This window comes from Lepidochelys kempii, chromosome 16 (assembly GCF_965140285.1).
Source record: "Lepidochelys kempii isolate rLepKem1 chromosome 16, rLepKem1.hap1, whole genome shotgun sequence".
Taxonomy (NCBI): domain Eukaryota; kingdom Metazoa; phylum Chordata; order Testudines; family Cheloniidae; genus Lepidochelys; species Lepidochelys kempii.
The window spans coordinates 12,779,306-12,803,544 of NC_136395.1; the positions used below are offsets into that span (position 1 = coordinate 12,779,306).

Sequence of the window (24,239 nt, forward strand, 5' to 3'; positions counted from 1 at the left end):
TTCTCCTGGGAAGAAAAGCCCTTGCAGACTTCATCTGTATTTTGTTTCTTCAGAGCTGGTGCATCAGGTTTGCCGGGACATTGCCCCATGATGGAACTTGGAGAACCATGACAAGGCAAAGACATTTTGATGCAGACATGACATTCGGATACAATGAGTTTGTCCAATGGGGAAAATTTTTATACCAGATGATCAAATACAAACCAGATCGCAACGGGGCCAGTCTCTCCAGGTTTTCATAAAGCACCTGGCCCTGGAGTATCTGTGCACCGGCAGAAAGGCTGCTGAAAAAGGCTCTTGAGACAGTGATCTCGAGGATTTGTGTAACAGTGATGCTTAGCCAGATTGCTCAAGAACAGTCGTGCAACTGGAAGCCTAGCAAGTCTAGGTCATTAACCTCCCTGGTTAATCCCGAGCTCCCACCATTCCGAGAGGTGCAAGAGGGACAGCAGATGAGCTCAGGGTGAATGGGGAAAGGGAGGTAACTCTAATCCCGTTGAACACACACTATTCTGATAGTGCAGAGCAAGGAGGACGTGTCTCAGTGGAACAAGTCTGTATGTGTTACAGGAGGCGGGGTTTAGTTTAGGGAGGCAGTGCCTTGTGGCATGAGTAGGCGGTGGGGAGTCAGAAACTTCTGAAAAGGAAACATGACCAAGGGAGCTGGGAGCCAGGAGACCTGAACCTCTACCATTCCTCTGCCACTGCTGTGTCTTCTTGGTCAAATCATTTAGCACAAAACATTTAAATGTGGTTGCTTAAAGCCAGCCACCAAAAGCCAACAAGAGCTGCAGGTGCTCACAATCTCAGAAAAATCAAGTCCCTCAGTTAGGTGCCTAAGTAGGGATTTAGGTGCTTAACTTTAGGCACCCAAAATGGACAATTCTGACCTCAACCTCTCCCTGTGTTGGTTTCCCCCCATGTTTAATGGGAACAATGGTTTTTATCCCCCACTATAAAGAGCTGTGCATTCCTCGGATGCAGAGCTCTGTGAACAGTAAGGGCTGGAGGTTATTATTTCATTACCCTCATCCTGGCTCTGTCTCCATCTGTGACCGTGACCAAATCTCGTGAACTCTCTGCCTCAGTTTCCCCTCTCTGTCTTTTAATAGGCAGCAGGTTTAAAACAAGCAAAAAGAAGCATTTCTTCACACAATGCACAGTCGGCCTGTGGAACTCCTTGCCAAAGTATGTTGTGAAGGTCAAGACTACAACAGAGTTCAAAAAAGAACTATATAAATTAATGGAGGATAGATCTATCAATGGCTATTAGCCAGGATTGGCAGGGATGGTGTCCCTTGCCTCTGTTTGCCAGAAGTTGGAAATGGGCGACATGGGATGGATCACTTGATGATTACCTGTTCTGTTCATTCCCTCTGGGGCACCTGGCATTGGCCACTGTCAGAAAACAGGACACTGGGCTAGATGGACCTTTGGTCTGACCCAGTGTGGTCATTCTTATGTTATGTTCTTATATAGAAAGCAGATAATTCTCTCGGCCGACCTTCCTGGGGGAGGGGATTGTGAGCATTAGTGTCTGTACAGGGCCTGGAGAAGCAAAGTGCTGGATAAGTGCTCGGTATTAAGGCATGGGTAGTGATGGGAGAGCCAGTGCCTGCTGCCCACCCACACACTCTCCTCCCAGCTAGAACTGTTTTCATAACAAAGGCAGCTCTCACCTGCAGCGTGGGTGATGGTGCTGAGCTTCACCTTGTACAGGTTGCTTCTGACCCTCCAGTGTTGCACCATGGGGTAGCCCATTGCCTCATCATACCTGATGTCTCCTGTAAAAAGGAAGCCAGGGCTTAGAGAGTGGGGAGGAGACAGCGAAGGATGCACCCTGGGAAGAGTTACTTTCACTCTGACTGTATTTTTTGCTGCGTGGTTTGTGGCTACAGACACAAGGATAACAGAGACCATCACCCCAGACGGATCACACTGCCGGAGCGCTGGCTGCACGGCCAGGGCTGAGATGAGGAGGCTGACCTTCCATGAGCTCACGCTGCTGGAGAAGCTGGCATTGACACAGACAGGGCACTGCTGGGAGGAAGCTCACAGGGATGGGATGCAGGTTGGCATAACAACCGTGACTGTGGGCTGGCCAGTGTATTATTTCCAACAGACATTAGCCAGCTGGACACATGGAAGGTCCTTGAGACTGAGGAGGAGAGCAGGACCACTGGGGAATGTGGGGAGATGGGGGGAGGGATTTAAACATGGGGGTCAGAGACAGGGAGACAGAAAAGAGGGGGTTTACTTCTGAGCACACCCCAGACACCTCTTTAGGGTGTTGTTCTCTGACAGGCAGCTGTGAAAGCCCAGCCCTGCCTGGGGGCTGAGAGCATACCACCTCCAGGAAGGCTGCCGGGACAGGGGCTGCTTACCCGTGAGCAGCTGGAGGTCAGGCAGAGGCTCAGAAAGGACGCCGCGGCACTGCTCCTCCACGGGCAGCGGAATCACCATTAGCGCGTCGGCCAGCTGGGGGAAGTCCTTGATGAAGTTATTCTCCCTGAAGAAAGAAAAAAAGAAAATTCCAAAGCAACGATGCAGGGGACCTCCTGGCGGCGAGGCTGAGCGGCTGGCGGCAGGGCTCTGTGGGAGACAGGCACACACCCAGGGATGGATGGGGTGTGGGCACGTTGTGGCTGTTGCTCCCACTGAAGTTCCATGGGGCACGGATCTGCGGACGGAACTGAATCCCCGAGATCCAACTGACAGCGTGTGATGGGATTTTCATTCCTCACCTCGTCCTGTCCCCCTGGGGAGCCACTCTCCTCTGGAGCCCACAGCCGCCCCACCCCAACCAGGGACTGCAACACTCGGCCGACAGCCCAAACTTCAGCTGGCCACGGCACGTTCCTCAGAGGGCGCTGCTGTTGCCCCTTTTGCCCCAGAGGCAGTGCTGCTAAGACACATCGCCATGGGGCAATTAACAGGGACCCAATGGGGCTTGCGGGTGAGTCCCGGTTGAATCGTGAAGCACCTTAGTGTGCACTAAGGAGGCACTAGCCATGCTTTCTGGGTGGGAGTGCACATGAGTTTAACGTAGCGACGGGGTCAAGCCAGCACCTGTCACCAGCACAAAGTTTGCATGAGGCTTTTTGTCATAATACCATGGTTTTAGGTCCCTGGACCTGCCTCATCCCTCTGTGCCAAGCTGAACACCACAGCTCCTGATGGCTTACTGAAGAGCAGATAAAAGTGTCCACCTCTCCCCTAAATGCCTCCCCATTTCCACCCTCTGAAGCCCCACACTGCAGGGGTCACTAGGGAGTGCTACAAACCAGGTTCCACCCCTCCCTCTTAGTGGACGTAGTGTGGCCTACTGGATGGGTCACTTGTACAGGACTCAAGAGAGTTGGGGTCTAATCCCAGCTCTGTCACTGGCCTGCTGGGTGACGATAGGCAAGTTGTTTCCCTCTCTGTGCCTCAGTTTCCCCCTCTGTAAAATGAAGATCATGATACTGACTTCCTTGGTAAAGCCCTCTGAGATCTACAGATGAAAATGCTACAGGACAGCCAGGCATTATTATTCTGCAGGCCCGGGGATCTCAGCGCTCTAGGCCAGATGCCCACAGACTTAGCATTGTTTTTGCACCTCTCAGCGGTAAGAAGCAGGTTTGGTGCTTGCAGGCGGCAGAAGAGAGTTCAGAGAGCCTCTGCCTGGAGCGACAGTTGCTGTCAGCCATGTCCTGGAACGCCCACAGATGAATCCCGGCGGATGGAGACAGCTTTGAGATCCGACTCTCTTGCATGTGCTGCCATTCAGTTTCAATCCCACGTTTCCCTCCAAGGAAGGTGAGTCACTAATTAGTTCCCCTGGGGGCTGCTTCATTGTTATCCCTCTTAGCTTCCTGGCAGTGGCGATGATAGAAGAGTCTGCCTGTCAGGCCCGAGGATGCATTCGCTGCTTCCGCTCTGGCAGTTTAGCTGTGCCGCAGCGGTGTAAGGTGTCAGACTGGGACACAGGCAATGGGGCAACTCCCCAGGGTTGGCCACCTTCCATTATCCACCTCTCCTCGATGGTCACAAAGAGCCAAATTCATCCCTGGTGCAACACCACTGCCTCTGATGCTGGTCCCCTGCGGGTTCTCATGCGTGAGAGACAGAGCCCTTGTTGGAGCAACAGAGGGGATAACAAAGTGGAACAGATGCAGCCCTTGGAGCCTCAGGGCAGATTCACTTAGCAGCACCTTCGACTCTTGTCCCTCACCCTTCTCTTTATTTTCCATGGCACCCCCTCCAGCTCTAAGTTCGCCCAACTCCCCAAAGCGGCCATCCCTTCCCCCTCTCGATGGCGTGTCCACAGCTCTCCACACTCCCACAGGACCAAAGCCAAAGGCTCAGTGGGCTGCCGTGGCAAAGGCACATCAGTTTTCCTGGCCAGTGGTGCACAAGAGCATGGTGTGGCCACCACCACGACCGACCGCATCGGAGGGGATGTTCCAGGGGAAGAGGTAGTGAGACTCGAACTGACAACCTGGAGGGCTGTAATCAAGATCCTGAACAACCCAGGCACCACAGCTCCCCCTGCTGGTGCTGATCCAACATACCACAAGGCCCGACTCTCTTACATCCCCAGGTCCCTCCAAAAAGCCCCACTTGACCCTGGTCCAATCGGGGTTCCCATCCAAACCAGCCAATTCACCTTTAATTTCCTCTTGGATTTGGTCCAGTCTGCAACATGGGCCTTCTTTACCTGCTCCCCTCCCTGCTAACCTCCCCGAATCTGCTCTCCCTCCCCCCATGCTGTTTCACCCGAGGCAAAACCTCGTTCCTGAAGGAATCAGCCCTCCGGCCTCCCCACTCCAGCAGCTCCCCAGTCCATTCCCAGTCTCAGCCAAAGAATGGGGGGTCCCTCCCTAGTCTCCACGTCTGTGCCCCTTCTCCCCTTCTGCTGTTTTCCCTTACTGAACTCCGCAAAGCGCTTCGGGAGAGACCGCTGATATGAAAGATGCTCCACCAAATACACTCATGTTGATCTGTGCAGGGCAGGAAAGGAGAGCCAACCGCAACTCCATGGAGTGCGGGGAGGAGGCAGTCACAAGCCCATTAGTGCAAGGCGAGGGAGGAAGCCCAGCCCGCTCTCTGCACCCAGGACCCATACTCTACCTCCTTTATCCCCCACTTGCCTCCAAGGGCTTCAAGTATCTCATGGCAGAGCTGAGCTACACAAATCGATCTCTTAGCCCTGAGGTCTATGCTCCCTGCAGACAGAGAGGACAAGTCTTCATGGCAAAGGGCAGGAGGAGGGGGCTGGGAAAGCTCTCGATCATTGTTGGGGGTTTTTAAGGGCTGGTGCAGATAGCGAGCCTGGCTACTGCTGACTCTGCCCTTGCTGGCTTGCTCAGGCCTCTGGAAAGCTACGGCTGTGACGAGTGACGTTTATATTCCTGGCTGATGGATGTTACTGGAAAGCATATGCTGCCCGCTGAAAACAGACAAGGCATGCTGCTGTGGTGACAAACACCACGGGGCTTTCTGGGAAACCCAGGGGCTGGGTTCTTTGGGAGCCATAACCGGGACCAGATTGTCAATGCAGCTCAGCTCCCAAAGTGCACGCCCTGGGAAACTGAAAACTTGGGTGCCAAGATGGGAGCTGAGCTGTCCTGCCAACCTGGACCCGACGGTGAGGGCTGGGGGACAGAGCCAGTGAAGTGCAGGGCAAGAGTCAGGATAATAAAGGGTATTGCACGACGGCGACAGGAACTGGGGTCTGGCTGTGGATTTAACAGCTGCTTGTGTTCTCAGCCGCCTTGCGTCCTGTTCAGCAAAGGACCCAGCACCTTATTGCATCTCAGAGGTTTCGCTTCAAGCAACAACGACGTTTTACTGGTTGCGGGGCGGGAGAGATCTCTCTTTTCCTGTCACTCACATGCAGATCTAATATTGACCACACTCCGCTCCTGATCTCGGGTGGCTAAGGGGTGATTTGCCGTTCTCAGCCTTTCCCTGTCTTAGCAGTGCAAACAGGTTAGCAATTACTGCATCAGCCTCAAGCCTGGGTGGATGGGTAGAGACAGGGGAGGGAGAGAGGTTGCGGGCCTAGAGAGAGACGATCAATTTATTCAGCTTTCTTTCCAGCATGCAAGTACAGCCTCAGCATAGAGGGAAACCATGCCACAATGAAGCTAATTTCCAAGACAGCTGAAACCACACAGCACCATGAAATAACAGTGTTGGGCCAGGCCCTTTCCTAGTGCAGCTGCACTGAAGGCCATTTGCAGCGGCTTAGGCTCTGGTTTGTTTGTACCCATGACTAGCCATCACACCACTGGGGCTGAGGATTATTGGTGATGATGGGGCTGCTCAGCCCCCATGAGCACCTCTGCAAGGGAACCAAACTCACGGGCAAGAGAAACACTTGTTGAAAGCTGAGCCGTGGAAGAGCAACATCTAAATGGATTTGGTCATTGCTCATGGAAAGGCTGCCTTGCAAACACCTTCCGGAGCTGAGCGTTTTATCTCCCCATGTGCGGCCTGTTTCATTCTCCATTGACTCTGGTTTAATGCTGGCTGCCTCTCCCACTCCTTTCGCTGACAGCGAGCTCAGCATGGGAGACACAGAGTTCTCTGCCCTCTTGGCTATCAGAGGAAAGTCTGTGGCATGAGCTGCCTCATGTGTTCAGAAAATCAGCTCTCCCCTTGCAGCAGCGAGCGTACCGAGGGGGCCATGCATGTCTGGGTAATGTGCTAGCCTAGGTGCATTAAATACCAAGAGTGGCACAGGCTTTGCCATACCAGATGTGAGCCCTGGTCCACATAAATCTGGTGTCCCGCCTCCAGCACCAGAGGAAACACAAATAAAGGAAAATGACTCCCCCCACAGCCTTCCCTACAAAATGCACCTAGTTAACTGTGCAAAGCTGTATAACGGAGGATGATCATCCCTTATTCATGACTCAGACACATGTATGGCAACTGGGCAAATACTGATATCACTCTGCATGCGTATTGCACTTCCAGTGACAACTATTTGTGCACTACACACACCATGTAATTATACAGAGCACACGTGGAGGGTTACACAGATGCAGCCAGAGGATCTGGGCACAGCACCAACTTATTTGGTGTAAGAGTAGGATTTTGGCAAAACAACCGCTGGGTTGGAACGGGGTGGCAACCTGTGTGCCAGGGCAGCACCTGGGGAGAGAGAAGAAGAAAGCAGAGGCAACTTGGAGAGGGTAATCTGAACGCAATGGTTTCTAGCTGAGGCAGGGGATCTATAAAAAGATTTTCACTGAAAAGCTTTGGTCTGTAATGCAGGTTTTGTCCTGTAATCAAGGAGCTAAAGAAAAGCAGGTCCAGCTGCATTGGTGCTTGTGGTTGCAAGGGAAGGTGTGTGTGTCTGTGGTGTGTGGATTGTGCGTTGATGTTGTTGTGCCCGTGCACGGTGGCGCGAATGGCCGCAATGCATGGCTACATCTGGCTGCTGTGTGTCTAAGTGGGCAGTTTTGATGATACATTCTTTGCTAGCTTTTCTGTAACTCCTCCCTCCTCTCTGCCCTCAGCTCCGTCTTCGGCACAAACCCTGCCTGTGCCACTATTGCGTGCCCGGTCCTCAAACTCAAATGCATACCAGACACAGCAATTTAGAAGAAGAGCAACAGGGCAAGGCAAAAGAGTAGCCTGGGCCTCCATCACAGAATTGTAGGGCTGGCAGTAGGCTCAAAAAGTCATTAAGTCCAGCCCCCCTTGCTGAGGCAGAACCAAGTAAACCTAGATCATCCCTGACAGGCATTTGTCTAACCTGTTCTTAAAAACCTCCAAGGACGGGGATTCCACAACGTACCTGGGAAGCCTACTGCAGAATTTATAGTTAGAAGGTTTTTCCAAATATCTAAACTAAGTCTCCCTTGCAAGCAGATTAAGCCTGCAGATTAAGGATTTATTATCCTTCCTTCAGTGAACATGCAGAACCATTGATCACCGTCCTCTTTATAACAGCTCTTAACATAGTGAAGACTTACCAGGCCCCCCTCGGTCTTCTTTTCTCAAGACTAAAACCACACCCAGCTGTTTTAACCTTTCCTCATAGGTCAGGTTTTCTAACCCTATTATCATTGTTATTGCTATCCTCTGGACTCTCTCCCATTTCTCCACATCTTTCTTAAAGTGTGGCACCCAGAACTGCGGACAGGACTCCAGCTGAGGCCTTACCAATGCTAGTAGAATGGGACAATTGCCTCTTATGTCTTACATGCGACACACCTGTTTATACACCTCACAATATGAGCCTTTTCGCAACCGCCGCACATTGTTGACTCATATTCAATTTGTGATCCACTGTAACCCCCAGATCCTTTTCAGCCATACTATCACCTAGCCGATTATTCCCCATTGTGTAGCTGTGCCTTTGATTTTTCTTTCTTAAGTGAAGTACTTTGTACTTGTCTTTATTAAATTTCATGTTGTTGATTTCAGATCAGTTCTATCATTTGCCAGTGTTGTTTTGAATTCCAGTAATGTCCTCCAAAGTGCTTTCTACCCCTCCCCGCTTGGTCCCATCTTTAAATTTTATAAGGTACTCTCTACTCCATTATCCAAGTCATGAATGAAAATATTGAATAGTCCAGCACCCAGGACGGACCCCTGCAGGACTCCACTAGACACATCCTCCCAGTTTGACAGTGAACCATTGATAACAACTCTTTGAAAACGATCCTTCCACTAGTTGTACACCCACCTTCTAGTCATTTCATCTAGCCCACATTTCCCAGGTGTATGAGCATGTTGTGAGGCACTGTGTCAGAAGCCTTACTAAAATCAAGATAGATCACATCTACTGATTCCCCCCTACCCACTAGGTCAGTAACCCTGTCAAAGAAAGAAATGAGGTTGGTTTGGCATGATTTATTCTTGACAAATCCATGCTGGCTATTACTTATCACCCTATAATCATCCAAAAACTGATTGGTTAATAATTTCTCCCCCTATCTTCCCAGGTATTGATGTTAAATTGCCTGGTCTATAGTTCCCCAGGTCTTCTTTGTTCCTCTTTTCAAAGATATTTTCTCCACGGACAATTAATTAGATGATCTTTTCTTGGGAGTGGGCCCAGGACCGAGCTGATATCTGCTCTTACAGGCAAGAGGAGAGAGAGTTGGGGACGAAGGAGAATGACCATGAAAATCTCTTCTCTTTTCTCCTCCCCTTCAAATCCCCTGGAATTTGGTTTGGAGTGGCCAGAGCTGTAGATTAAGGTTTTAGCCAGCAGAGGGCTGTCGCTCCTTTTCATCTGTCCGTTACGATAACCGTATTGCTTCTGCTCAAGTAAATGCATAAGAAAGAGTTTCCGCCCGGCTTTTGTGCTCTTAAGAAGCACTGATCAAAGCCCCCACATGAAGCCCTGCTGAACTCTGTGCAAGGAACAGAAACATCAGAGAGGGGAGGAAAGGATTCAGGAGGGATTCAAAGACTCCAAATTACCAGCGGTGCAGGCGGAAAAGCGTGTGCACATACGTCTAGGTGAGGGACAGAGTGTGTGTGTCTGCTGGCATCTGTGTCATGATGTACATGGGTGTTTACATGCATATACACATGCATGTGTTTTCATGGGCATCTGTATGCGGGCGGGCGTGGGAATATGTGTATCTGCATCGGGTAGTGCACGTGTGTGTCTGTGACCGCGTAGGTTTGTGAGTGAGCAACTCCACGGTTTCTACCAACTGTGGAACAAACTTGGCTCCAATCAGATCCATGCGGAGTCCAGAATATCTGCCGCCTATGAACACCCCACAACAGAACATTCCCCCCCCCATTACTTCGATCCCTAATGCTTCTGTTTTTCAGAGCAGATGGTTAATACTCAGTTCTAGTAATAATAGTGCTGCATCTCCTCAAAGTGGTGGACTTTGAATTAACTCATTCATCCTCACAACAAGGCCCGGATTAACCAACGTACATGCAGTGCACTTGCGCAGGGCCCCAAACCACCGGATTTGGGTAGGTGGTGTTGCAACAGGCCAAACCTGAGTGGTATTGTGACCCCACGCACCAGGTCGCAACACTGCTCCCTCAAATTTGGCCCACGCCATGGGAGTGAGGGGAGGCTAAGGGGAGCTGCTGGGCAGCAGGTACTGGGCAGAGCCAGGGCCCAGGACGGGAGTGGAGCACTGAGCCAGGGGTGGTGGGGAGTGGCCAGGAAGGGCAGTGGGTGAGGGGCTTGGGTGAGCTGTTGGTTGGCTTTGGTGTGAGGGAGGAGCATAGCCATCATCTCCTTGGGGGTACTCAGGGGCACATGGAGAAAAAATAGGGGGTGCTCAGCACCCACTGGGCTGGCTGCCAATCAGCTGTTCAGCAGCTGCCCCTGCGCCCCCATCAGCTCTTCAGCGGCTGTCCCGCCCCATAGCTGTTGAGTGGGGCTGCCCCGCCACTCACTCCTCTCTGCCCCCTGCCCTCCTCACTACCCTACTAGGGAGATGGAGTAAAGCCCCAGGTGTGCGCTTTTGGAGCAGATATGATGACGCAAGCTTGTGAGAGGTAGTCATGGGCAGGGCTACATCCATCATGCATCGTCTCAAGGTGCAATTCTGTTACAACATGAGGTATCCTGTGCAGATGTTTGAACAACAGGCCTGATGTACCATGGCCCAAGCTGGATATAACTGAGAGTGGATTTACATTTAAAGACAGCCAGAGCCTCACGCTAATATCATTTTCCACTCGGAAAATATTCTGCTGAGAAACCCTTTTTTGGGGTTTGATGGGCACTGTCACTTCTTCCCTCATTCTTGGGAACTGAGACTTTCTCCTGACATCCTCATTATGAACCCATTTGCTTCTCACAGGATTTCCAGGGCTAGATCAGACCATCAGGCCACCATGTGGGTATCCTGCCTCCAGCAGTGGTAGGCAGGGGATGCTTCAGAGGACAGCAGCCATCATTCCCCTCCACCCCGCTCCAGTGCATCTGTGCATAGTGCATTAGCTGATGCCCCAAAGGATAAGATTTAATTACCCTTATCTTAGCTGGCACAGCTACTAATGAGAATCAAATGATCAGCCAGAGTGGTCATGTCCAGGAAACGCCGTGAAAATGGCACCTTTTCACACCACAGAGCTGCTGTACCAATCTGACACGCTGAGTGGAATGACAAGAGTAGGGTGATGCTCTGGTTCCTCTTAGCTTGGGGAGAGTGAGCCACATTCTAGCCTGGCCTGGGCATCATTTGAATTTTTAAGTAACTTTCAGTGGCAGGATCTTTACCACTGTGCAAGCTCAGAAGAGCCCACTTTTCTTTCAATCCCTGCTTGAGGCTGTAGGGCTGGAAATCTCTTTTTACTTGTAAACAGGGCACAACGGATCTAGAGGCACTTGGAGACAGTAAACAGGGAGTCCTATTTTTACAGTCACTTTGGAGAGGGTAAATCTAACCCCAGAATTTGATTCGCTGTCCTCCTGCACCAGTGAATTGCACAGGCTGATTATGTGCAGCGTGAAGTAGCATTACTTATTCTGAATTTACTGGTCATTAAATTTGAGTGAGTCCCTGTTCCTGTATAATGAGACAGGGTAAAAAGAAGAGACTAATCAGTTTTCACAGTGTCCTTCACAATCTTCAGTCCCCTCTAGCTCCCTAACTTGCTAAGCCCAAGAGCCTGAGTATCTGCAGTGTCTCATGGTCCAGCAGAGCCCTGGGCACAGAAGATAGGAGTAACCCAGAAGGCTCATTAACCCTGGCGAAAGGTGAAGGAAGCCAGCTTCACATTCTCCTATTCCAAGGAGAGCTGTGATTTGCTAGAGTTACACCAGAGATGGATTTGGCCCCTTACTGCAGTCGGTTACACACAGTTTGGAAAGGTCCGGGCTTCTGACACTGGGGCTGGGGCTAGTTGGAGAGAGCCCAGCTGAACGTGCCAAACCACCGGAGTGAGTGGGCTGGACAGAGCTAGTGTGGGACAAGGGGATAGACAGACCGGCGTGGGAGTAAGAAGGGCAAGGAGTTAGAAGACTCTGGGGAGCAGAAGTCCAGAGACAGCTCAATGCCCCATGTGGGACAGAGAGGACCCTGCGGGTTAGCAGAACAGAGAGCCCGCTCCCCGGAGAGAGTGAGGACTCCAGCCGGTTGCTGTACAGTGGCAGCCCATTGTCCGGGCTGGCACGCTGCCTTGAAGGACAGTGAGCTATGAGCCCTGAGCTTTCCAATCCCTCAGCTGCCGGCTGGAGATGCCCTTGCTCCAAGGCATGAGCTGTTTTCCACTGCAAGCCAGCTCCCGCCCGGCTCCTGTGGTAGGAAGCGGAGCACGCAGATGGTGCACTGCATTAGATCAGAGGGCCAACATGACAGCCTCTGGCGGCAAGATGATACCATTTGGTTTGTACAGGAAAGGGAAGAAAACCCTCCTTCTCTTGAGGAGAGCAGAACTCTCGGGGCTCAATGGAAATACAGAGAGAGGGAGTGCGGGGTGGTGAGAGAGATCAGATCTGACATAGCTTCTTGGAAATGTGTCTCATTTCAGGGGCAATCAGCATATGGGGCAGAGGCAGGTTTTATTCCTGGGCCGATGTGCCAAGGCAAGGAAAGGGCCTTTCCAGGAGCTGCCCACATCAGGGCCAAAGGAGAGCATCATGGGGAAGCTCCATCCCGCGTGATGCTATGAGGCAGACAGACTGATGCCCAGGTGTCCCGGCACAGGGGCAGAGTGGCTGTGAAGCACACTGACACTGAATGAAGGAAACAGGAACATCTGTTCCCGTTCTAGTCTGGGGCTCCAGCGCTAAACACTTGGGGGGAGGGGAGGCAGAAGTGACAGGAGATTCAGTCAGTCACTCACCCCGGATGCTGTCAGCCGAGAGAAGAACTCTGCCTGCACTCCATTCCCTGCCCCTCCCTGGCACATTAAGAATATGTGCCAGTGTTTTAGCTCCATTAAGAAACAGCCCAGCAGTATTCAATAGCTGCTTTACCCCCCTCAGTTCTGGGGAAATTAGCATTTAAATTGAGGTATTTCAGGAAGGTAAATCATGAGCGCGCCAGAAAGGGAGCGTATCCTCGCCTGCCAGGGCTGCTTCCCAGCTCATGCGGCGCTGCGTGGGTATGTGTACACACACAATCCTCTGGCTCCAAACAGATTGCCTGGTTGTGCGTCCATCACCTGCTACGAAAGGAGAACCGGTCCCAGGGAGGCGCTCAGGGCTGCACACTTGAGATGGCCTGAGACTGACCCCTAAAAGGGGGGGCGTGGGTTGGACAGCTGGATCTGCATCAGTGCATGGTGCATGGCGGCAGGTGCCAAGGGCCAATGGCTCTGCAGTTGCAAAGGCTGCAAACTCAATAGCACACACCAGTTTGGAAGGGCCAGCCCATGGGGTGCTTTGCAGCAAGAGAGACGTTACCCTGACCATTTGGATCAAAGGAAGCAGAAAGCTGCCCGGGACCTTCCTGCTCCTGTCACCCACACCAGGTCCCGGGTGGGGGTGTGGTGCCGTAGTCCTGCCCCACACGCTCCTTGCCTCCTCCTCTCCCCAGGGGTTACAGTGCGTTGATATAAAGTTATCTGCACCATAGCTGTGAGGTGCTGAAAATGATTCAGTCCATCAGAGCTGGCCAAGTGCCTTGGGCTCTGTCTTGGCAGCTCTTTGATCCGAGCCGTGGAATACTAATCACGCTGCCACTCTCCCACTGCCGATGTCGCTCGGCACCACAGCCAAGGAAGCCTCCAGACAGCCTAACCTGGGCTCCTCTTCCCTAATAGCATGAGATTTGAGAACACAAAGGCATGGCAGGGATGACACATGCCCACAGGAATGGGGAAATAAACAGGCAGCTGTCCGCAGAGAGAAAGCAACTCCAGAGCCCTGACAGAAACGACACTTGCAAAATGCATGAGCTCCTACATGGAGCGGGACTGGGAAAGTGAGGAGGTCGGCTCGTGAAGAAGAAACAGCATCAACTGTCTTCCCCAGTCTTCTCAAGGCCAGACTGCCACAGCAGCACACATGGCAACAATGGATGAGCATGGAAACAGCATGGCCTTCGCTGACACCTAGAGATGGGGGCTCTGTTCTGAGCTCTCTTTCAGTGGAGTCCAAGGACCACTAAACTCCATCAGTGCCAGGGGAGGCCTGGCCGGCTCCAGGATGGCACTGGGGCCAGGGCAGGCCCGGTCTGCTCCAGGACAGTGCCGGGGCGAGGGGAAGCCCAGCTGGCTCCAGGACTGCGCCAGGGCGAGGGGAGGCCCAGCTGGCTCCAGGGCGAGGGGAGGCCCAGCCGGCTCCAGGACGGCGCCGGGGCGAGGGGAGGCCCAGCCGGCTCCAGGGCGAGGGGAGGCCCAGCCGGCTCCAGCACAGCGCCAGGGGGAGGGGAGGCCCAGCCGGCTCCAGGACGGCGCCGGGGCGAGGGGAGGCCCAGCCGGCTCCAGGATGATGCCGGGGCGAGGGGAGGCCCAGCCAGCTCCAGGACGGCGCTGGGGCGAGGGGAGGCCCAGCTGGCTCCAGGTATGGCACCGGGGCTAGGGGAGGCCCAGCTGGCTCCAGACTGTGTGGGGATGAGGGAGGACCAGGAGACGTGGGGAAGTGAAACTGACAAGTCGAAGGAGTACACACTCACCCACACTCTCACACACACTTGTGGAAAGCTGCTAAGTATCAGGCACCATTAACCCCCTGTTGGTTCTTCACCAGAGATCTCTGTCTCCGCAGTGCTCTCCATCCGCAGTGGCATGAGCACTTCCACTCCATCTCCTTTCAGCCCTGGCTCTCTGAAGCCAGTAGAAAACTCTTGGTGCAGAGAAGGAAATCCCAAACTCTCTTTGGGGGGTTGGGTCCCATTGTAAGCCCTAGACCCCCCACAATCCCTTCAGCATGGAGGGAATTTAAAGGCCACGTTTCTAATCTCAGCTCTGATGGTGACTTCCTTGGGCAAATCACTTCCCCCCCTGCATCTCTGCATCCCCATCCGTCAAGCCAGGTTGGTTACCAGACATGGGTGTGAGCCAAAGCCCCAAGGTCCAGCTGCCCCCAACTGTGTGGTGTTTGAAATCTTAGTGTGGATCCAAATGCTGAGGCCGGGACACATCTCCCAACAGTACCCCTGCACATCTTAGCAGTGGGCTTGGGAGGCTCAGTTGGGGCCAACCAGTGCTTTGACGATGAAGGGAGAGATTGTCAGCGCTGCCCAGCAGGCTGGATGGCATGGTCAAGTCGGTCAGCATCACTCTCTAGAAATGTTGCATTATTCAGACTTGATTTTCCTAGCAGCGATCTCCAGCCGTCCCTCCTTGTGCTGAAGACCCTGCCCTATGCACATGGGCCTGCCATAGGTTTCTAGTGCACTAAGCCAGTTTAGTTCAGCCTCTACAATCCTCATCCCTTTCTCCAAACCCCACAACCTTGTGACCCCGGGTTCCATCTGCTGTCACCATCCTCTGTGCAGCGCATCAAGGACAACGGGAGCTGGGTCAGCAAACAAGACTGGGCAGAGACAGCTCCCTAGCAGAAGTGCCGGGCAAGCAGATGAAAAGCATCAAGGTCTGGACACCCTTCGTGCAGCTGGATAAAAGACAGGTGCAGAAAGAAACCCGGCTGACAGCTCCTACCACATGCATATGAAAGGATCCGAGGGGAAAAAGTGCACTCAGGTTCACGCCTGTTCCTGATGAGACCATCCCAACATCTTCAGGCTGACGACAGATCTGCAGGAGCACGGCAGTAACTAAGTAATCCTCTCGAGACAAGGCCAGACTCCCTTCTTCCCTGGCTAGGACAGCCCCTGGGGGCTTCACCCAAGTCCCCACTAGACGAGAACACACCACAAAGAAAACAACCTGGCACCCTCAACCTCTGTAGAGAAGCCAAAGGACTGAATGGGCCACGCAGTCTCAAACCATGTCTATACTACAGGCTTCCGTGTGAAAAGGTCGGATCCCTGACTGAGAGATGTGCTGACAGACACCACTTGTGTAAACGCAGTAAACCAGCAAAACTGCTTTTGCCTGAATGACTTGTTTCGCTCGGGGGTGGGGGGAGAGTGGCTTTATGACACTCATACAAAGCACAGCTTTGCCAATACAGCTGAGTCCACACTGGGTCATGCTTTGCCAGTGGAGAATATGCAGTATTCCTAATACCGCTAAAAGCACTGCTGATGTCGTTCCCAGCGGCGACTCCCCTGGAACAGGGCTGAGGCCCACTGCTGCATGGGGTTCTGCGCTATCCTGCAGTACCCAAGTTCAGTCTCCAGAATCGTCACTCCTCCATCTCTCACCTGCACTGCACCAAAACCATCAAATCAAGAACACCCTCAGCTGCCCAGCCATCCCAGCGCATGCCAGGGAGGACTGGTCTCAGCTGTGCAGGCAGACTGGCTTTCCAACAAGGCAGCCCAACCCCCCCCCCCCCTTCCTTTTTATTACATTCTGCTTCTCCTCCCCGCTCCCCCCATTATGCAGCTATTTATTTATTCTACTAAACTCTCTCTCCTATGGGCAAAATCTTGCAGCAGGCTATGGATCTTTCTTCCTCTGGAGCGTCTGCTGGGAACGCACTGAAACACAGTGCGGTGTAAAAGCAGATTCGAAAAGCTATGGTTCCCACAGCAACGCCTTGTGCATATGGAGTGTGTGATGTTAATGTATACGGCACTAGATTTATACCTTAATTATGGAGTCATGATTGCTGGAGGAATTCCACGCTAACCTCTGTGGTTTCAGCCCCCTGTACAACTTCTGCAAAGAAATAGATCCTACCCTTTGGGGCTAAAATTTCCCTATGCTTTGCTTTGGCTCCAAGTCAATTTCTCACTGAGGGTTTCAAGGAAATCGGGCAAAATGGTCTTGAGTAATAGGAGTGAAATGAAAAATGGACAGCTTTCTGTGTAGCCAAAAAAAAAAAAAAAAGAAAAAAGCTGCAACCTTTATTTTGCTCACCCGTAACACAGGCACAACTTGCTTTTCAAAGTTCACGCCTGTCAGACTCTCAATCCTCCATTAGGGCACGTGCGTGTGACACCGGGGGAGATTTGGTGGAGAAATAAGGATGATTATTAGTGGTCAGACTGGTTAACCTTTCCTAGCTGCACCAGAGCTCAGAGTGGAGGGTACAATAACGTGCACCAAGGTAGCTCTCTCTCAGTGAGCCAGACCACGAGTCCCACACTTACACTGATTGAGTCCGATCGGTTTTGATGACCTATTCGTGTCACTCTCTGCTCGCCAGGGTCAAGCGTCTATCTGCAAAGGAAGGTGTGCTTGTAGTATGGGTAGCCAGACTGCTTTAATCCAGGTAGCACGTGATAACAATAGTACTGTACACGTGGCCAGCTACCCAAGTACAAATCCACTGGGGGCCCTGGGTACGTACTCGGGTCGCTAGCCCGCGCTGAAGCCTGTGCCACCACGTCTACATTACCAGCATTAGTTGGATTAAAGCTAGCCTGGGTATGGCTACATGCTACAGTCTCATCTTCACTTGCAGTGCAGACAGCCTAACAGTGCTGGGATCTGACCCAATGTTAGGAAGTGAGAGGGCCACTCACTACTCCCAGCATAGGCACCAAATCAGTATCTATGACTACTACTGTGGAAAGGCTCCCTCCCCTGCCACCATGCATGCCGAGCCTCTACCAACCTTAGCTCAGCGTGAGACCAGCCCATCTTTCAGAACGAGAGAGGTCTCCTCCAGCAAGGCTGATGTGCCATCTGCAGAGCCTGGACTTTGTCACCTGGAGCAAGCCCGGCTCAACTCCTGGCTTACCTGGCAGCCGTAAAACAGAGGAGGTTTAACCATGGGACAGTTAAAGCGAACACGCAGGGCTGCACTGTGCCCTTGTTTTACTTGGTCATGCAGGGCAGTATGAGGGACTCACTCCCCTGCTCAGCCAAGTAAGACCCCTCTGGATCTTGTATCCAGCTCTGGTGCGGCACAGTCTTGGCTCGGGAGTTTGGTTTTAGGTCTGGAGCCTCTGCACTTCTGCTATTCCCCCCACTGCACTTGGGGGCAAGGCGCCTGTCCCTCATTCCCCAGGCAGAGGAACAGGGAAGGAAATAAACCACAAAGCTTTCAGGTCTGCAGTCAATTACTCCCTTTGCCGCCAGGAGCAAGCAGGGCAGCAATTGCTTTGTGGCTGGGTCCAGCGATGAGACACCTCTCGGTCTGACCCGTCGTGCGTGACAAACCCAATTGATCTACTATACTGCATAGTGTCCCTGGGAAACAGGTGACAGCTCCATTCTACAGGAGGGGAGACCGATGTACTCTGCCTTTGTACCGATGTACCTGGTGTACTTTGACCGATGTACTCGGTGTACTCTGCCTTTCCTTAGCAGAACAGGTTAGTGTCAGCACTGGGATTCAACTTGAGCATCCTGACCCCAGCACCATGCTCTGGCTGTCTTATCCAAGGGGCAGACTGTGGATGCTTCAAAGCAGCTGATGTGGCTAGCGGGGCTTGTTTTCAAAGGTCTGAAGCTGTTTGGTACTTGAGGGGGTATCTGGTATTCAACGTCTCCTGCTCCATTATGTTAATGACAGCAAAGGGGAGCGACCCTGTCGGCTCTCATAAGCCAAGCAAGGTTCAGCCTCGTGAATATTTGGATGGGAGACTGAACAAAGGCAAAGTCTGCAGAACAGCACACATGCCTGCTAGACTGTAGCTGCTCTGAAATGGACCGGGGTATGTGTATTTCAACGCTTTATGCGAGAGTCAAGTGGATTAAACCAGTTCGATTCCTCCTCCAAGCTTTTGCTTTGGTGGTGACGCGAGTCAAAGGGTTTGATCTCATGGATGCATGGGCGCTATTTGCAACTGTTCAAAATGATTTTGCTTCAGCAATTTTCTGATCGGTTGCTAATTTTTATTACGTGTATTGCAGCAGGACCGAGCCGCTCCCATCAATTTCAGTGGAGCCAGAACTTCACCCCAGATTGTGGCTGCCATTTTCAGAGGAGCCTAGGGGAGTTTGGTGCCCATCTTGCATTGAATTCCGATGTGGTTTGGGCACCTTTCAAAATGTCAGCCTTTGTATTTTTTTCCCCTGTGTCAGTGGGGGACTACCAAGAGCTATCATGCCGGACACCTGTCACCTGACATCTTCCTGCACGGTTCTCTCCATCGACTGAGGGTCAGCAGCTGTTTGAGGAAAATGGGAACCCCTGGACCGTGACGCCAGGCAGGTGGGGAGCTCCTTTTTAAATATCTGTCTTTACAATATAAATGCGCTGGCAGGTCTCCACGCCGCACGCACATAGATTCCCTTAACAACTCGTGATCTGAAGAATTTTTTCTTCTAAGCTTTGTCGTTTACCTTTAAGGCTCAGAGGAGACATAAGAGTTTGGAAGGGACTGAGAAGGGGCTCTGGAAGCCAGGCAATATCAGTGCTAATGTTGGGCTATACATCACAGCTGTCTTGCTCTCTTCTCTGCTCTCCTCCCGCCCTAGGGCAACTTGGGCTGCTCTTGGCTACCACCATGGGATTACAAACGCTAATGAGGTTTGGAAAATAAGAAACCCACTGCAGTGTGGGAGAAACTAATAGAAAAGGTTTTGTCTTATCTCTCTTAGTCATTAGGAGAGGAAAAACAGCCACGGGCAGTGGCAGATCTGTAATATCACCACACATTTCATATAGATTCATAGATATTTAGGTCAGAAGGGACCATTATGATCATCTAGTCTGACCTCCTGCACAATGCAGGCCACAGAATTTCACCCACCACTCCTAAAAAAGACCTCACACCTATATCTGTGCTATTGAAGTCCTCAAATTGTAGTTTGAAGACCTCAAGGAGCAGAGAATCCTCCAGCAAGTGACCCGTGCCCCATGCTACAGAGGAAGGCGAAAAACCTCCAGGGCCTTCCAATCTGCCCTGGAGGAAAATTCCTTCCCGACCCCAAATATGGCGATCAGCTAAACCCTGAGCATATGGGCAAGATTCATCAGCCAGATACTACAGAAAATTCTTTCCCGGGTAACTTGGATCTTACCCCATCTAAAAACCCATCACAGGCCATTGGGCCTATTTACCATGAATATTTAATTACCAAAACCATGTTATCCCATCATACCATCTCCTCCATAAACATATGCTGGCAAAGTCATTTCAACACAGCTAATGTGCCGACTTTTCCTCAGACCAGTGCCCCCCCTTATGCCAGCCAGGGCTGCTGCAGCTTGAGCTTCATGGCAGCAGTGCCCATTAGGGCAGCTTATGCCAGTTGGGCATACAGCAGAGCAAGCTTCCTCACAGCAGTGCCATGTCCTGTCTGTTTAGCTGCCAGCCTGTCTCCTAATACTCAGAATCAATGCAAACCACTTGCCTCCTGCAGTGCTCACTTCTACCTCTAGTTTGGGACCCCGTGCCCGCTGCTGTGGGGTGTTTCCACTGGAAGGGTGAGCCCCTAGATGCATCTGAAGACAGAAGGAGCCAAGAACGGAGAATCTCTCTGGGAGCCTCCTGCATCTTTGTGTCGGCACAGAAAGCAGCACCTGTGAATGAGTGCTTGGAAAACCAGCGATTAGGCAGCATGTCAGGCAGCCAGACCATATGGTTAATTAGCTAAAATTTGTGACGGCTTCTGCGATGCTGCATTGCTGTGTGTGAAGTTAATTATGGAAGCCGTGACATGCTGCCCTCGCTGAGCCAGTGCAGAGTGGCTGCACTTACAGCACTGGGTGAAGTTAACAACTCTGCTCTCCAGCCAAGCGAGAGCTAAAGACCCCCGTTTTAGGATCATGTGGGTAGATGCACATCCCTTCTGCCTTGGCTTTCTTTGAGGTCAGCTCCTCTCTGCGCTACTTGCCATCTGCAAGGGACCTGTCCATTTGCATCAATGGGCCCGGCTTCTTAATGACAAGTGGCAAGATCAGTCGTGCCTCCAGGTGTTCACTTGTTGCCTTCAGGTAATCAGACATCTGGTATCCGGGTGCAAGCCCCCTGAAAGCAGAGGTGGGGACAGGTGCTGTGTCCTGCTATTCTGCGCCATCCACCTCACCAAACAAGCTGCGCTCCCAGCCGCCAGCATGGCAGACAGGAGGGGAAATGAAGTGACAAATGTGCACCGAGCTTTCCTTCTCGAGGGATGCTGTTAAAGAGCCTGCAGGCTCGTGGGGAGACTCCAGCACCTGTCCCAGCCCTCAGACAGTCTAGAATTGTTGCTGGGAAAATATGGAAGGCAGAACAGAATGTGGGTATGAAATCAACAAGAAGAGAGGGGAATCCTGGATCAGTGCTGGGCGTCTGGACCTATATTTCTGAGCACCGGGCTGTGGCCATGCAGTCTCACATTGGGCATTAACCTCCTAGTGTAGAGATGGGAGGTGTCCGATGCACATCAAGGTTATACAATTTGCGGATGACGTCAAGCTAGGAGGGGTTGCTAGCACTTTGGAGGACAGGATTAGAATTCAAAACCACCTTGACAGGTTAGAGAATTGGTCTGAAATCAATTAGATGAAATTCAACAAAGCGCAAAGTACTACAGTTAGGAAGAAAAAAACACAAATGTTCAACTACAAAATGGGGAATAACTGGCTAGGCAGCAGTCCTGCTGAAAAGGAGCTGGGGGTTACAGTGGATCATAAATTCAATGAGTCAACAATGTGATGCAGTATTACGAGGAGTGTCGTGCGTAACACACAGGAAGTCATGGTCCACTCTACTCAGCACCGGTGAGGCCAGAGCTGGAGTCCTGTGTCCAGTTCTGGGCACCACGTTTCAGGGAGGATTTGAACTGGAGTGACTCCAGGGGAGAGCAATAGAAGTGACAAACAGTTCAGAAAACCTGACCTATGAGGAAAGGTTAAAAAAATCTGGGCATGTTTAGTCTTGAGAAATGAAAACTAAACAGGGGGGCTGATAAGAGACTTCTATATGTTAAGGACTGTTATAAAGAGGACAGTTATCAATAGTGCTCCATGTCCCCTGAAGGTAGGATAAGACATAATCAGCTTAATCTGAAGCCAGGGAGATTTAGGGTAGATATTAGGGGGGAAATCTTCTAACTATAAGGAGAGTTAAGCACTGGAACACACTACAAAGGGAGTTTGTGGAATCCCTATCTTTGGAGGATTTTAAGAATCCGTTAGACAAACACATGTCAGGGAGGATCTAGGTTTACCTGGTTTCGCCTCAGAGCAGGGGGCTGGACTAGATGACCTCTTGAAGGCCCATCCAGCCCTATATTTCTACAGTTCTTCATACACCCCCTGGGGCTGGGATGTGACAATAAGAAAGGAAGGACAATCAGCATGTTCTCTGTGACTGTTAGCCTTTGGTGGAGGGCCAGTCCAATTAACCCATGAAGAATGCCCCAGAGCTTGGCTTGACAACTCCACTGTCCATGTTAAAGTGTAACCTGCACAAGAGTTATTCTTTGGCCTCTGAAATGATAGCTTGGGATGGGGAAGGGCTTTCTAGTCATCCATCCAATCTGTTCAACCAAGAGCCACACAGTCTGGAAGCAGGTATCGTTTGACACCTGGCAGGGTCCAGTGACAACACTGTTGGGCTCAGAAATCTGCAGGCACACTGCCTGGAGCAATGATTCTCCAAAGCCACGCAATGCCACACTAGGTTAGCCCTTGCATGGGAGCTCTCTGAGGACCAGCTTGGTGCTCATAAGAAGTAGCATTAATGATCTAGTGGGTGCGTCTTCTCTCAGCGTTACTATAGAACCAATGTCCGTGGTGCTGGCAGGGGCATGTAGGAGATGACATACGAATCGGACCGCTTCTTGTCACTGATGGTTCCACAACATGGTTTGCAGGGATACAGGGTGTTAACCCCAGTATCCTGACCCAGTTCCATTTTTGGTGATCAAATCTTGCCTCCCTCCCCCTCCCCCACGCCCCCTGTATTTTCGGGGACTCTTCTTCACTTCTCATCCTCGAGTGCTGTGCCACATCACTGTGCCCTGCTGAACAATCTGCTGCACCCAACCCGAGGCAGCTGAATTCCAGCACGTGGGTGAAGCAATCCCTCTGGATAAGTCTGGGTATCACTTTAAGGCTATAAAGCACTTTGGGTCCCTTGGGACAAAAAGGGCTATATGAACAATGCAATAATCCCAGGCATAAAGAGAAGCATAAACGTTAGAGATGAGAAAGACCTAACAGGTCAGCTAGACAATCTCTAGCCAGAATCTGGAATGTTCCCACCCGGATAATGAAAGGCGGTAGGGGGGGAACCCTTCATGTATCTTGGGAGCTAGTAAAAGAGGAGCCAAAACTGAACAGCAGTGCTGCGGGGAAGGGACGAGGGAAATCACCGAGTGTTTGAGAACACAGCAAGGTGAACAAAAGCAAATCCACAAGCCACTACCTTGCAATCCTCTATTCATCTAGGAGTCTGCTTCAGCATTTATACTGGTCCCCTACTGCCTTGGGGTGTGAATCCTGCACCTACTTTCATTGCTTTGGCTAAAGGAGTAACTTCATTAGTTGGTAACTGTAGTCAGCTCATACCTTCTGACATGGGCTGACCACTAGAGGGGGAGACAGAGACCGATGTGGTGTTGGGGGGGATTATACACTCATCAGCCCAGTGCCTGGGTCCACGGCCCTTCTCTAGTTTCACTTGCCCATCTCTATCTGGTTCATTCCCACTCATTCCACCTCACTTCCTGATGGCATATGGACACTACTAGGCTATTCAGGACTCTGGGCAGGGGGTAAATTATGTCCTCATCAGCCAGTTAGGATACAGAAGCCCTCTCGTTTCAAGCAGCGCATCATCCCACACCGCTCTAGGAACGCTGACTGGCTTGGGAGAGGGACTGTCTCATGGGGACGTGCTGGCCTTTCCCACAAAGTCAGGTGCAAAAATCAAAGAACAAGTGTGCAGAGAAACAGTTCTGCTGGGAAAGTAACAACACTACTCGGGGGAGCAGCCCCATGTCCAGTCGCAATCATGTCATTCGAGGGATGGGCATTCCCTGACCAGCTCAGCGTTGTAAGAATCCCCCTGTCCCATACAACCTGTGCCCCCTGTCTCACGAGTGCTCCCTAAACTCAGGCGCTGAGTGTGGAGGCATACGCCCACCTTTGCATTGCACTAACTCCAGAGAAGACTGAAAATTCAGCTCCCCAAGATGTACCATAACCTCAGTTGTGCCCTCTCCACCCCAGCTGCTCAGCTTACACAGAAGAGGCAATTCCAGTCTACGCTCCTGTTCTGACCACACTCCATCCCCTTTTCTCAGCCCACACGCAGATGAGGTAATTCATCCTCTACATCTGCTCTGGGCCCGGCTTCCAAGTGCCTCGCCACTCTGAGGGAATAATTCTGCTCCCTCTTGCC

At 51.7% G+C, this 24,239-nt stretch overlaps 1 protein-coding gene across 3 annotated transcripts in view; it reads right to left on the minus strand.

Annotated features, from left to right (window-relative positions):
* The window catches only part of ASTN2 (astrotactin 2), a 602,317-nt gene that overhangs the window by 209,536 nt on the left and 368,542 nt on the right, over positions 1-24,239 (minus strand). For all 3 annotated transcript variants that reach the window (XM_073314892.2, XM_073314893.2, XM_073314894.2), the window contains 2 exons: positions 2,385-2,509; positions 1,680-1,784 (listed from right to left, as the gene is read on the minus strand). In XM_073314892.2, coding sequence (XP_073170993.1) covers positions 1,680-1,784; positions 2,385-2,509 — 230 coding nt within the window. The remainder of the gene's footprint in view (positions 1-1,679; positions 1,785-2,384; positions 2,510-24,239) is intronic.